The following is a 12,968-nucleotide window of genomic DNA, read 5'->3' on the forward strand; positions in this document are numbered from 1 at the left end:
GTGACATCTTCTCTAGAAGTACTTTTCCTCCATCTAGGGGTGGTATCTTTAACCCATGAAGATGCACAAGGTAATGTATCAATTTCACTTGAAGCTTACTTGTAGTTTCGGGCTTGGTCAAGTGCGATACAAACCCTATAGTAGGAGTCCTCCAAATTACCGAGCTAGGAGATTTACCCAATGAGGTAACAGACAAGGTAGGCAATCAGACTTCTAAGCAAGCAACCTGGATCGGAGGTTCGACTTCGGCTTCCGGTTGATTGTTCTCCTTCTCCTTGTGTCGTAAACAGCAACAAGGATAAGGAGAAGCAAATGGAGAATACATGATATAAGATACTTTTTCTTTTGAAGAAGTAACTTTCCACAGGCTTATTCTTGAACTGGGCTGGAGGGTTTTCTGGTTTCCTTCAGAGTATAAGGCCGACTCAAGAATTTAAGGGTCAAAACAAGTCCATCAAATCTAGAGTGCGTTCAACCCTGATGATATGTGATACTTTTGCTGTTGACAAAGTAGTGGATGTATCGGCACGTGTTCTGTTACGCTTGTCTCTACATGTTTCCTTGTATCCTTCTCACTTGCCTTATCTGTTCCTCAGGTAGATGTGGTATCTTCTTTGGAAGCATAAGATGAAGATGAGTACTCAAGAGCAATGTCAGGTAAGTAATCAGGCAAGGGGTTCCAGGCAGTCATTTCCTGACTGGAAGCTTGATTCCAAGTTCTGACTGATTGCTCTCTTTCTCTTTGTCTTGCAGGTAAGAACAAGGCCAAAGAAAAAGACAGGGAAAAAGCATGATATGGGATACTCTTGCTTTTAACCCTGATGATATGAGATACTCTTGCTTTGGTGTGGCTTGTTTGCAGAGGTATTATCGGGAGGAAAAGAAGCTGAGTATTTCGAGAGATTCTGCTGAGAGTGCCCTCTCGGATGTGAAGAAAAGTTGAGCATTTTTTTATTTGCAGGTCTGCCTGGCTGTGGAGGATGAAGGTCGACATATATAGGAGTCATCCTAACAACAAGTAGTAGTGTTATTCCTTTACCCTTCTTGGTCATATAAATGTAGTAGGAGTTGCAAACTTCACGTGTTTTAACTTTGTCAGAGCACTTTGAAAAAGTGGTCTGTGCTATCTGGAAAGCTGATGTTGCGTGTGAAGATTGCAGACAAGCTTTATCCAAGGAAATCTGGCTCTCGAAGTTTGAAGAGCGGTGTCTATTTGGTTTTCGAACAAGCAATCATGTCGGGGATTTGGCTCTCGAGATTCAGAAAACGGTGTCCTTTCGATTTTTGAGAAAGCAATCCTGTTGGAAGTCTGACTCTTGAGATTCGGATAGCAGTGTCTCTTCGATTTTTGAGAAAGCAATCCTGTTGGGAGTCTGGCTCTCGAGATTCGGATGGCGATGCCTCTTCGATTTTTTAGCACGTAATCCGGTTGGGAGTCTGGCTCTCAAGATTCGGCGAGCGGTGCCTCTTCGATATTTGAGAAAGCAATGCTGTTGGGAGTCTGACTCTTGAGATTCGGAGAGCATTGTCTCTTCGATTTTTGAGAAAGTAATCCTATTGGGAGTCTGGCTCTCGAGATTCAGAGGGCGATGCCTTTTCGATTTTTTAGCACGTAATCCTGTTGGGAGTCTGGCTCTCAAGATTCGGAGAGCGATGCTTCTTCGATTTTTTAGCAAGCAATCTTGTTGGGAGTGTTTTCTCGAATATGAGTAAATGTTAAGAATTTTTGCCAGTCTGCCTTGCCACGGAGCACAGAGATTGACACACATTGAGACTTTCTAGTTATCAAGCAGTGGTGATGTTCCTTTACCCTTATGGGTAATAGTAGGGTAGCTGGACCTTCAAATTTATGTGTCTAAATTTTGTTAAAGATCTTTGGCAAAGTTATCTGTGGTACCCAAGGAGTTGATGTTGCGTGTGGAAAATGGTGCCTCTTCGGAATCCGGAGAGTGGTGCATCTTCGATTTTTGAACCAACGGCCCTGTTGCACTTTCTTTTATAAGGGCACCAATTGTGTGCAAGAAGTAAATTCAGAAAGTTATTGTTTGTAGGAATTTTCCCCCTACTTCAGAGATTTATTGCACCTCATTTCTCCTTCATCATTTCTGAGAATGTCTGGCCTATCCGACTGTCGTTTTGAATTGAACTTTGGTAAAGAGGCAGCCATGCCTTCTTAAGACAACATATGGTGCTCATCATTCTTATCCCTTACTGGTCATCTTACCGTTGGGGACTTTGTGATGAAAAATGATATGATTGCTGCGGTGGTGGCCATGAACCTTCTCACTCCCAAAGATAATAGACTACTTTCCAAACGGTCTGATGTGTTGGCTGTTAAGGATTTTCTGGCTCTCAGTGTTCAGTGTGCAGGTTATGTCTCTAATATGGCCCAACGCCTATTTGCTCAAACCCGCCAAGTTGAATCATTGGCGACTGAAATGATAAGTCTCAAACAGGAGATCAGATGGCTCAAGTATGAGAATAAACAGTTGCACAGGCTCGCACATGACTATGCTACAAACATGAAGAGAAAGCTCGACCAGCTGTAGGAATATGATGGTCAGATTTTACTTGATCATCAGAGGTTTGTGGGTTTGTTTCAAAGGCATTTATTGCCTTCGTCTTCTAGGGCCGTACCGCGTAATGAAGCTCCAAATGATCAACATCAGAAGCCAATCATATCACGACACGTGTTAATATCAGAAGCCAATCACAACACGACACGTGTCAATGTCAGAATGAAACTAGAAACTCTCTTCTATAAATGAAAATCATTCTCTCATAATATTTCCTAATGTCATTTGTCCTAAATCATTCAATAATACTCACTAAATGAGAGCTTGAACCTATGTACTTGTGTAAACCCTTCACAATTAATGAGAACTCCTCTACTCCGTGGACGTAGCCAATCTAGGTGAACCACGTACATCTTGTGTTTGCTTCCCTGTCTCTATCCATTTACATACTTATCCACACTAGCGATCAGAGCAATTTAGCGAAGGTCATAAACTTAACATTTTTTGTTGTACCAAAGTCCTCACTGATTTTGTGCATTAACATTTGACGCCGTTTGTGGGAAACGATACGAAAAGTTATGTCGGTTCTTTCTTCATTTTTTCACCTCCGCCGTGAATCTGCAAAATCACAGAAACACCAAACCAAAATCCCAGTCTCATATCTCTCTCTTTAGAAACCCAGAAATGGGTAAGCAGAAAAAACACATACTCTAGATCTCTCTCCATTCCTCATCCGGGGTTTGTTCCCAGTACATTAAACTCTCTACATTTCTCTCTCTTTTCTCTTTGCTCTTGCTTCACTGGGCTTCCAATCCCACTCAACGATCTGAGCGGCGATGTTCCTCGGTATCCTGGCTTCGCAGAGTCCGAGCCCGCCTATACGTCGTCGAAATCAGAGTAACGACCGCAATCGGTCCTTGTTTAACCCGATCATCGTTGTCCGGGGCCCACCCAACACAGAATCCGACCTAGGAAGTTTCGAGCTGTTTTATGACGATGGAGCCGGGATGGGTCTCCGCCCGCTGCCATCGTCGATGTCGGATATCTTAATGGGTTTGGGTTTCGACCGGTTACTCCCCACCGATGTGAGAAGCCCGCGTGGCAGTGGCATGGCTTCGCCAGAGAACAATGGCATGGTTGGAGAAGAAGAGACAGTGGGGTTGACTATCTGGAGATTGCCTGGTGGCGGATTCACTGTGGAGAGGTTCACCGGAGGCAGAAGAACTGCAGAGCGCAAACTTCCAATTGTTTACACTAAGATGGATAGTGGGTTCAATAGAGGTGGCTTCCAGTTGTCAGGTTGTTTCTTCATGATTCTGTGGTGCATCTCTGGTATGCCTCATGTGAATTTTCTAAATAATTTTTGTTGGTTGTCTATCTTTTTGAAGTGTTCTAGTTTCTGGGAAATACGGAATACCATCTGATTCAAAGTCCATGTCTACTTTATTGGATGCCACCTTTAGCATCAAAGGCTAATAGTTCGTATACGGGTGCTCAGTCAGACAAGGGTTTAATGTTGTATTACCTCCCCAGCTATAACCCATATGCCCCATGAACAACTAAAAGAGCTGTAATGGTTTCTGGCAAGGAGGAGCCAGATTCTTCTCTGCCCCCAGCAATGGACTACTGTCTATTCTACTTGATCATCATCCTCCTTAAGTCTTAACAAGCATGGGCAGTTTGATCTAAGTGATGTCAAGACGCTTTTCAGAGCTCTCTTTGAAAAAATGGGCTAGCAAACTGATACTGACCTGATAGGTATGGTAAAAAGCAGAATTGACGTTCCACTCAGTTTCACCATGTGAGGCAGGACAAGCAATAATTCAAATAACTCAGTGACCCATCCCCTGCATCTTCTTTACAGGGTGGTAACCATGTCTGAAGGCCCAGAGGATATGTCTACTTGAGCAAAGAAACGCAGTGGGAAACAAAAACAAAAGCAAAAGCAAAGCAGAAAAGAAATGAGAAAGCAAAAGTAAGGAATAAACACCCCACCAGAATGATGTAATTTACTTTTCTTGTTTTTTTATGATGTAATTTATTTTTCCTATCTTTCGGAGATATATGTATAAACCCCATCAGAGGGTAATAATAATAATAATAATAATAAATTAAAAATTTAAAAAAAGGGCAAATCCCAAAATAAATGGGCTAGAATGTTATGGAGGGCGAAGGCCCATAAGCCCAAAATAGCACCAACCAGGTGATTAAAAGTACACCCAGTACTCCAAAATTATTTGGCACCCCATCGCCATTACCACCAACCAGGTGATCAAAAGTACGCCAGTACTCCAAATTTATTCAGCAGCCTGCTGCTATGACCACCAACCAGGTGATCAAAAGTACGCCCAATACTTCAAAATTATACATGAGCATTACTCATGTCAATCATACATAAACATTCATGAGCATCACTCATTCAATCATACATAAACATTCATGAGCATCACTCATGTCAACATTCACGAGCATCACTCATTCAATCATACATAAACATTCATGAGCATCACTCATGTCAACATTCACGAGCATCACTCATGTCAACATCTATGAGCATCACTTATGTCAAAACAACACAAACATTCATGAGCATCACTCATGTCAATCAGCTTCAAAAGCTTCATTTACAGAGTTCCAGCTTCAAAAGCTTCATTTACAAAAGCTCTAGCTTCAAAAGCTTCATTTACAGAGCTCCAGCTTCAAAAGCTTCATTTACAAAAGCTCTAACTTCAAAAGCTTCATTTACAGAGCTTTAGCTTCAAAAGCTTCATTTACAAAAGTTCTAGCTTCAAAGGCCTCATTTACAAAAGCTCTAGCTTCAAAAGCTTCATTTACAAAAGCTCTAGCTTCAAAAGCTTCATTTACAAAGCTCTAGCTTCAAAAGCTTCATTTACAAAAGCTCTAGCTTCAAAAGCTTCATTTATAGAGCTCCAACTTCAAAACTTCACTTGCAAAGCTTCACCTACAAAGCTTCAGTACAGGGTATACAAATACCGCATCCGAACAACCGCCACTTTGGCCCATACATGGATTCAATTTGAAGTCTCCAGCCAACAGACTCTATTGATTGAAGACTTGGGGGACTACACTATACACCATATATTGGGCCTCAACTGGGCCTCATGAAAAATACTTAGGGGACTTAGCCCATCACTTATGTATTAAGGAGCGAGCCCTTATTTTATAAAAGGAACTCCCTCACTTTTATTAGAGAGCACCCATTATTCATGTACTGAGGAGCGAGCCCTTATTTTATAAAAGGGACTCCCCCACCATCACTAGAGAGCATCGCCGCCAACTGAATAACCGCCTCGCCGCGAGCATCAACTCTAGCCCATCATTTTTTGTATTGATGAGCGAGCCCTTATTCTATAAAAAGGGACTCCCTCACCATCATTAGAGAGCATCGCCGCCAGCTGAGCAACTGCCTCACCACGAGCATCACTTTAGCCCATCATTTATGTATTAAGGAGCGAGCCCTTATTCTATAAAAGGGACTCCCTCACCTTCAAACATTACAAGCCGAGCCAACCAAGGCAACATAAGTCATAAGCCGAGCAGCCTCGCAACATGTACTACTTCTAGTTGAGCATCATTTCACTTTGAGCACCGCCTCATATCAAGTATAAGTTCAAGACGACATCTAGTTACATCAGCCCACACATGGACTGAATTTCAAGTCTCCAGCCAAAAGACTCTCTTGACTGAAGACTTGGGGGACTACTATTTGTATCATACTTAGGGTATCCGTATTTAGATCTCGTATACATACTCAGGGGACTCAAATGTAATTATGTAATAAGGGAAGGGGCAAATATGTAATAAATGATGAGCCCTTATTCTATAAAATGACTCATCACCCTCACAATTGAGGAAGGCCATTTCTTAGGGCATGGGAAGAGTTCTCTCACCTTTAGAAGCTTTCTCCCTCACTCCCCTCACCTCTTAGAGAAATACATAATCAGTGTGGACGTAGCCCAAACCTTGGGGTGAACCACGATACATCTTGTGTTATTTACTTTCATACAGATTCACGGTCGAATTTACATTGTTCTAAGACCTCCGGTTTTGTGCATCAACAGAGACTTTTTTGAGCAAATCTCGTTATCATTCCTCACACTTCGTGGTTGATTTTTTTTTTTTTTTTGAAATAGAACACATACAAACTGAGGATAGTGTGTATAATGGGCCTCAATAAAACATTGTCGAGGTTTTCAAACTAGTTGAAGGAAAAAGAGTGTCCCGCACGACAGAAAGAACTATCCTTAAATGACAATACATAACAAAACATAACAAATTACGAGCTTTCTTCAAATAAAATACCCCTAATTAAATCAGAGGCGTCTTCAAACCATAAGAACTATTGATTACTTCCAACATCCATTCGAGCAAGCCTGTGCGCAGCTGAATTACCTCCCCTCTGCACATAGTTCACCAACGACGGAGGAAAATACTGGAGCAAAAAGCTCAGATCATTAATGATAGGCCCTAAAAGTGAACAATCCACATCCTGACCCTTCATGGCAGCCAAGACCAAGCTAGAGTCACCTTCAAAAATCAGCCTTTGACTATCAGGATAAAACGCTTGGGCTAGCAACACAGCCTGACAAGCAGCAAAGAGTTCTCTATAGAACACAGAGCATGTCCAACCAATCAAACCTGCAGTTGCAACAATGAATTCTCCCTTATGATCTCGCATAACAGCACCAAATCCTCCACTTGAACCTTGTTAGATCCACGTTTCGTCTAAATTGCACTTGACTCAGTCGACTTCAGGTTTCCGCCATCTCTGCGGAGGATTGGTGGATTTTTTTGTACCTGTTTTATGCCAGTTTTGGTGCTCCTGCAGCCATCCCTCTATTTTGACCACCAGTTCCTGCGGCAACACACGAGCCCCATCCCAGACATCGTCATTCCTATTCTTCCATAACATCCAAATGGTCATCAAACAAAGATCAAAAACCATATAAGGGGAATGCACAACAATACTAGATAGCCAATGAAGAAACTGTTGATGGTACCCTCCTCGATTCTAAATCCCAAACCACTAAACCAGATTATCTTAGCTAGGTTGTAGTCCCGAAGTATATACTCTATTGATTCACCGTGTTCCCCACACAGACTACAACAATTATCCACAAACACTCACCGCTTAGGAAGGTTAAATCTTAACCTTCCCCGGTACACAAACGTTCCATAACTTCCTCAACAACTTGCATCATCCATCATCTAGCAACATAGCAAAGGCATTTGCACCAGCTCCTTCAAAAAAGACAAGTGTCTTGGCCACATGATAGGCACTCTTTACAAAAAAAAAAACTTCCCGTTGCGTTCATAACGCCAAACTTTACAATCCATGATCGTTCGAAAGCTTAACGGAATACTCAAAATCTGTTCCACTTCCTCTTGAGAGAACATATCTTGTAATAGCCTAATATGTCATTGCCTCAAACATGCCACAAACAGTTTATCCACTGTGGTCTCTGTGTCCCAGTCTCCCGGCGGTGGGCTCAACACTTAAAAGTAGGTGTCCCTCAGTAGCCAGTTATCTTGCCAAATTTTAATAGTTGACCCATCCCCCACCTGCCAACGACACCCTTTAAGAATCACAGGCCTAGCCGCCGCAATGCTCATCCATACATACGATTTACCCAAGCACTAAGAAACTCGGTATTTGGAAAATATTGGGCTATAAACACTTGATAGGCTAGGGACTTAGGTTGTTGGAGAAAACACCAAGCTTGCTTTGCCAATAAAGCAAGGTTAAACGCATAACCCACCCTCTTGTTTAGGCTTACACAATTGGCGCCAATTAAGCCAATGAATTTTCTGCTTGTTCGGATCACCACTCCACCAGAACTTTGGAATCATTGCATTCACCTATTCACATAAAGATTTGGGAAGAAGAAAACATTGCATAGAGTACATGGATAAGGCTTGTGCCACAGTTTTCACTAGCAACTCCCGCCCACACAACTCAACAAACCACCACGCCAGCTTTGTAATTTCTTCCAAATATGATCTTTCACATATGAAAAAGTTTCTTTCTTCGACTTTTTGATGAGCACCGGTAAGCCTAAGTATTTGTCATGAAACTCGACTCGCCGCACGCCTAGACAATTCGCAAGGAGCTATTTGTCATAGGTTGTGAGATTAGTGCTAAATGAAACACAACTCTTTTCCAAATTAACGACTTGTCCCTAGTTAGGATAGCTGAGAGACCTTCGGCACACATGACAAATAAATACGGGGAGAGGGGATCTCCTTGCCGAATTCCCCTTCCAGGCTGTACATACCCTACTGGCTCACTATTTAACTTAAAAGAGTAGGTCACAGTAGAGACACATATCATAATCATATGAACCCATGTCTGTGAGAAACCCATTCGTTCCATAATGGCCTCTAAAAACTTCCACTCCATATTATCATAAGCCTTACTGTTGTCCAATTTCAATGCCATTAGACCATTTATCCCCGATGACCTTTTATGCATATAATGGGCAACCTTCGCAGCCATCAAATAATTATCTGAAATCAACCTCTCAGGTATAAAAGCACTCTGTGTGGGGGAAATTATACGAGGGAGAATGAGTTTCAGTCGATTCGTTAATACCTTCGCCATAATCTTATAAAGCACATTACAGAGGCTAATAAGACGCAACTGATTCATCTTCGTTGCCTCTCTCACCTTGGGAATCAAGGTGACATGAGTATAATTAATCTTCCTTAATATTTGCCCCAATAACACCATTCACGAACTCCCTTATAAACATCAGGACCAACAATCCCCAATGTTTTTTGTAGAACCCTGGACTCATGCCATCAGGCCCCGGGGCTTTAGTATGATGCATCTGGAACACGACACACTTCACTTCCTCATTCGAGATAGGCCTTTCAAGCTCAAAATTCATTTCCTCATTGACCATGTGTGTTATATTGCATAAGACATCTTCAAAATTAGCAGTAGCATTTGAAGTAAATAAATTGGAGAAATAGGAAACCACCATATCCTTCATTCCCTCTCAATCTTCATGCCAAACCCCACCATCATCTAAAAGCTCATGCAACCAATTCCGATTATGCTTCCTATTGGCTTTCTGGTGGAAGTACTTAGTGTTTCGATCACCAAGCCTGACCCAATTTTCTTTTGCTCTTTGTCTCCAGAAAAGTTCCTCTTGCTCAAGCAAGTGGTTCAAATGTCCAATGAGCACCTTCTTTTATTCAATCAACTCATCCGTAAAAGGTTGACCCAGCAAAGATGTAAGTTTGTCCTCGTCCAATCAAGCATCATTGATCTTCCCTTTAATTTTGTGAATTATCATAAAAAGGAAAAGGTTTGTGAAAATAGATTAAAGGGAATGATGATGCTTGATTTTAAATATTTTTTTTCCCTCAACCTCAAGTCTAATTACTAGAATTTATGTCATAAATTGAGATTTGATTACAATAACTACATGTACTTAATACAATCATCATCTCAATGATGATTGTACTTGTTTGTACCATACTTGACTAATCTCAAAACTACTAAGTACCGGTCAACGTTATACCGTCAAGGACCCAGAAGAGTTTCCCTCCAACTAGGAGACCAATCACAGCGCAACACGTGTCGACATCAGAAGCCAATCATAGCACGACACTTGTCAACATCAGAAGCCAATCACAACACGACACGTGTCAATGTCAGAATGAAACTAGAAACTCTCTTCTATAAATAAAGATCATTCTCTCACAATATGGCCTAATGTCATTTGTACTAAATCATTCACTAGTACTCACTAAAGGAGAGCTTGAACCTATGTACTTGTGTAAACCCTTCACAATTAATGAGAACTCCTCTACTCCGTGGACGTAGCCAATATGGGTGAACCACGTACATCTTGTGTTTGCTTCCCTGTCCCTATCCATTTACATATTTATCCACACTAGTGACCGGAGCAATCTAGCGAAGGTTACAAACTTCACACTTTCTGTTGTACCAAAGTCCTCACTGATTTTGTGCATCGACAGTACTTAATATAATCAGATGATGATTATATTAAATACATATATTCACATGAATTATATATAACCGTTAGATGATGATTGAATTGAATACATTTAAGTATTATCGTCAATGATGACATTTTACTCTTTTTTTATAATGAATTGTGTTATCTATACACCACTTTTTAGATCATCTCCAAAGAAAATGTCAAGTTATAAAAGTCAAATTACAATTGATGGCTGATGTGACAATATAAAGTCTTATGTCAAATTTTATATTTCTCCTACCGAATTGCTAAATATTATTATTTTTTATTTAAATAGAATTTTAAATGGTTGTAATTATTAAAAAAAATTGTTGAAACAAAGTTCTTATTAGTTGAAGTGTGAGTGGAATAAGAACCCACTATTAAAATGAATTAAAAATAAATTTGACATTGATGTCAAATTTGACTCCTAATCACAAAGTCTTCTAATTCAGTCAACAAATAATATTTTGGTTGGATAGATGCACAGTGGCATTCCACCTAGGATTTTAATCTCATTTGGAGATGCTCTTACCTTTTACAAATTTTTCTCAATTTCCAACCGTCGAATTGAATGAACTGAAGAATGTCAAATGATATAATTGACAAGAAAAGTGTGAGCGGAATAGGACTACCCTTTAGAATTGCGTAATGCTAAGGAGACTAAATTTGAAGATAAAAATTTACAAACTAAATGATGTGTCACTAGTATGAATGAATATTTGTATCTACACTTTAAGTAATAAACAAATTATCAACTACCATATCATGTAATTTCTAAAATTTTGTCTATAAATTTTAACTCCCTAACATTACCCCTTAGAATTAGATGGCAAAGGAAGTTCTTGCCAAAAAAAAGGTAGAAGAAGTTGATGGCGTTTGACTCATTGCAAAATTAATGGGGACGAAAAGAAGTCGACAAAAGAGAAAAAGAAATTAGGGAGTAAAGAGATGACGCAGCAGACGCTGCATGCTGACCCAAACTAGAAAATCACAGAACCGGATTCCCTGCTGCGCTTAGGAGGCTAAGCCTCATGAGCAAAAGATCAAGACAGTTGAAATTGATCAAACGACTATAAACAGGAAGTCTTTCTAAAAGTTATAATAATTGCAACTGTTAGATCAAATTTCAACAGCTCGGAGGGGATCCAGTTCCGAAAATCACCGAAATTTACAGAAGTAACCTAACCTACCTACCTACCAACTCCTATTTGATCTTATCTTACCTGTTAATTAGTAGTAATTAATTTAGTTTATTACGGTTACAGGCCATACCAAGTTGGCATGTCGCATGAAAAATCATATTAATCAAGTCTGCAAAGTGCAAAACAAATTATATATTCAAATGTAGCAATGGAATTTTACAGCTATTCACATCTTTCTTGAGTACTTGAGCTAAGTATCTAATGATCCTTAAGTTTTGTTGGATAACCAGTTGAACGGCTCACAAGTGTATCAAGTTTGTTTCGTCAAGGCAACAAAGATGCAACTGATGTATGCAAGTTTTCTTTATGTTTAAGCCTATAAATTACCCTCAGAAGAACAAATATATACATTCAAAAATTGATCTATCTTATACACTTACATAACCTCACGATATTCACAATACAAATCACATTTAGTTAACATTGCCCAAAAATTGTTTGAAAATTTTGGACAAAGAAAATCCAACTTCCAGCCGTTGTTTCTAACTTTCTATATCCCCAATCCAAATCAAGATTAAAGCAGGCTTGACATGGTGTTTTAATCCCTAACTAGTTTTTCTGGGTAAATTTTTTATTCGAATCGAATTGAAGAACCAAAAAACTTCTACTGGTTCGTGGTTTTTCAGCAGGAAAGCACCGTTGTTGGTAATTCGTGAGAGAAAGATCGAGAGGTTGGACAACAAGAGAAGGCGACGTTTGGGAGCAAAAGAAGACTAGGTTTGAGAATGACAGAAGGAGGGAGGGAGGGAGAGAGAGAGAGAGAGGTGAAAAGGAAAGAAAAAGTGGAGAAGAAGTTGAAGTAGAGCCTTTAACGATGATTGACGTGTGGGTAACGTGGAGAAATATGTCTTTCCACTGTGCCAAGGAGGAGAAAGAACGAGGGATGGGAGAGCAGCTTGAGGCCATTTTTGTCATTTTACTATTTACGAGTAGTAGTTGAGTTTTAGTATATGTATAATGTTCTCACACAACAACAGACATGATGATGTGTGGCTAGTGGAATTCAGTTAGTAACAATTCACAACTTCTTTTGCTTTTGTGCCAACTTCTTTTTTCCTTCAATTTATAACCTTTTTCTTGCTTTATCAGATAAAAGTCTCAAGCTGGAAGGAGAGATCTGAAACATTTCTTGTTCTATCGAGGCATACGTCAATTAGTGGGGAAACAAACAAAAACATGTAGCTGATGTGTATGTGGCTACATTAGCCAGAGCATATGTACTTAATACTTCCTTT

The 12,968-nt window shown here is 40.1% G+C and overlaps 1 protein-coding gene across 1 annotated transcript; it reads left to right on the plus strand.

The window, feature by feature from the left end:
• The first annotated feature begins 3,352 nt into the window (after window positions 1-3,352).
• LOC139194789 (E3 ubiquitin-protein ligase RDUF1-like) lies at window positions 3,353-3,992 on the plus strand. The gene is made up of 2 exons (XM_070819704.1): window positions 3,353-3,815; window positions 3,913-3,992. Exons 1-2 carry the CDS (start codon window positions 3,353-3,355, stop codon window positions 3,990-3,992), a joined length of 543 nt encoding a protein of 180 aa, XP_070675805.1.
• Window positions 3,993-12,968: the final 8,976 nt, after the last annotated feature.

Source organism: Malus domestica, chromosome 03, assembly GCF_042453785.1.
Source record: "Malus domestica chromosome 03, GDT2T_hap1".
In the NCBI taxonomy this organism is placed as follows: domain Eukaryota; kingdom Viridiplantae; phylum Streptophyta; class Magnoliopsida; order Rosales; family Rosaceae; genus Malus; species Malus domestica.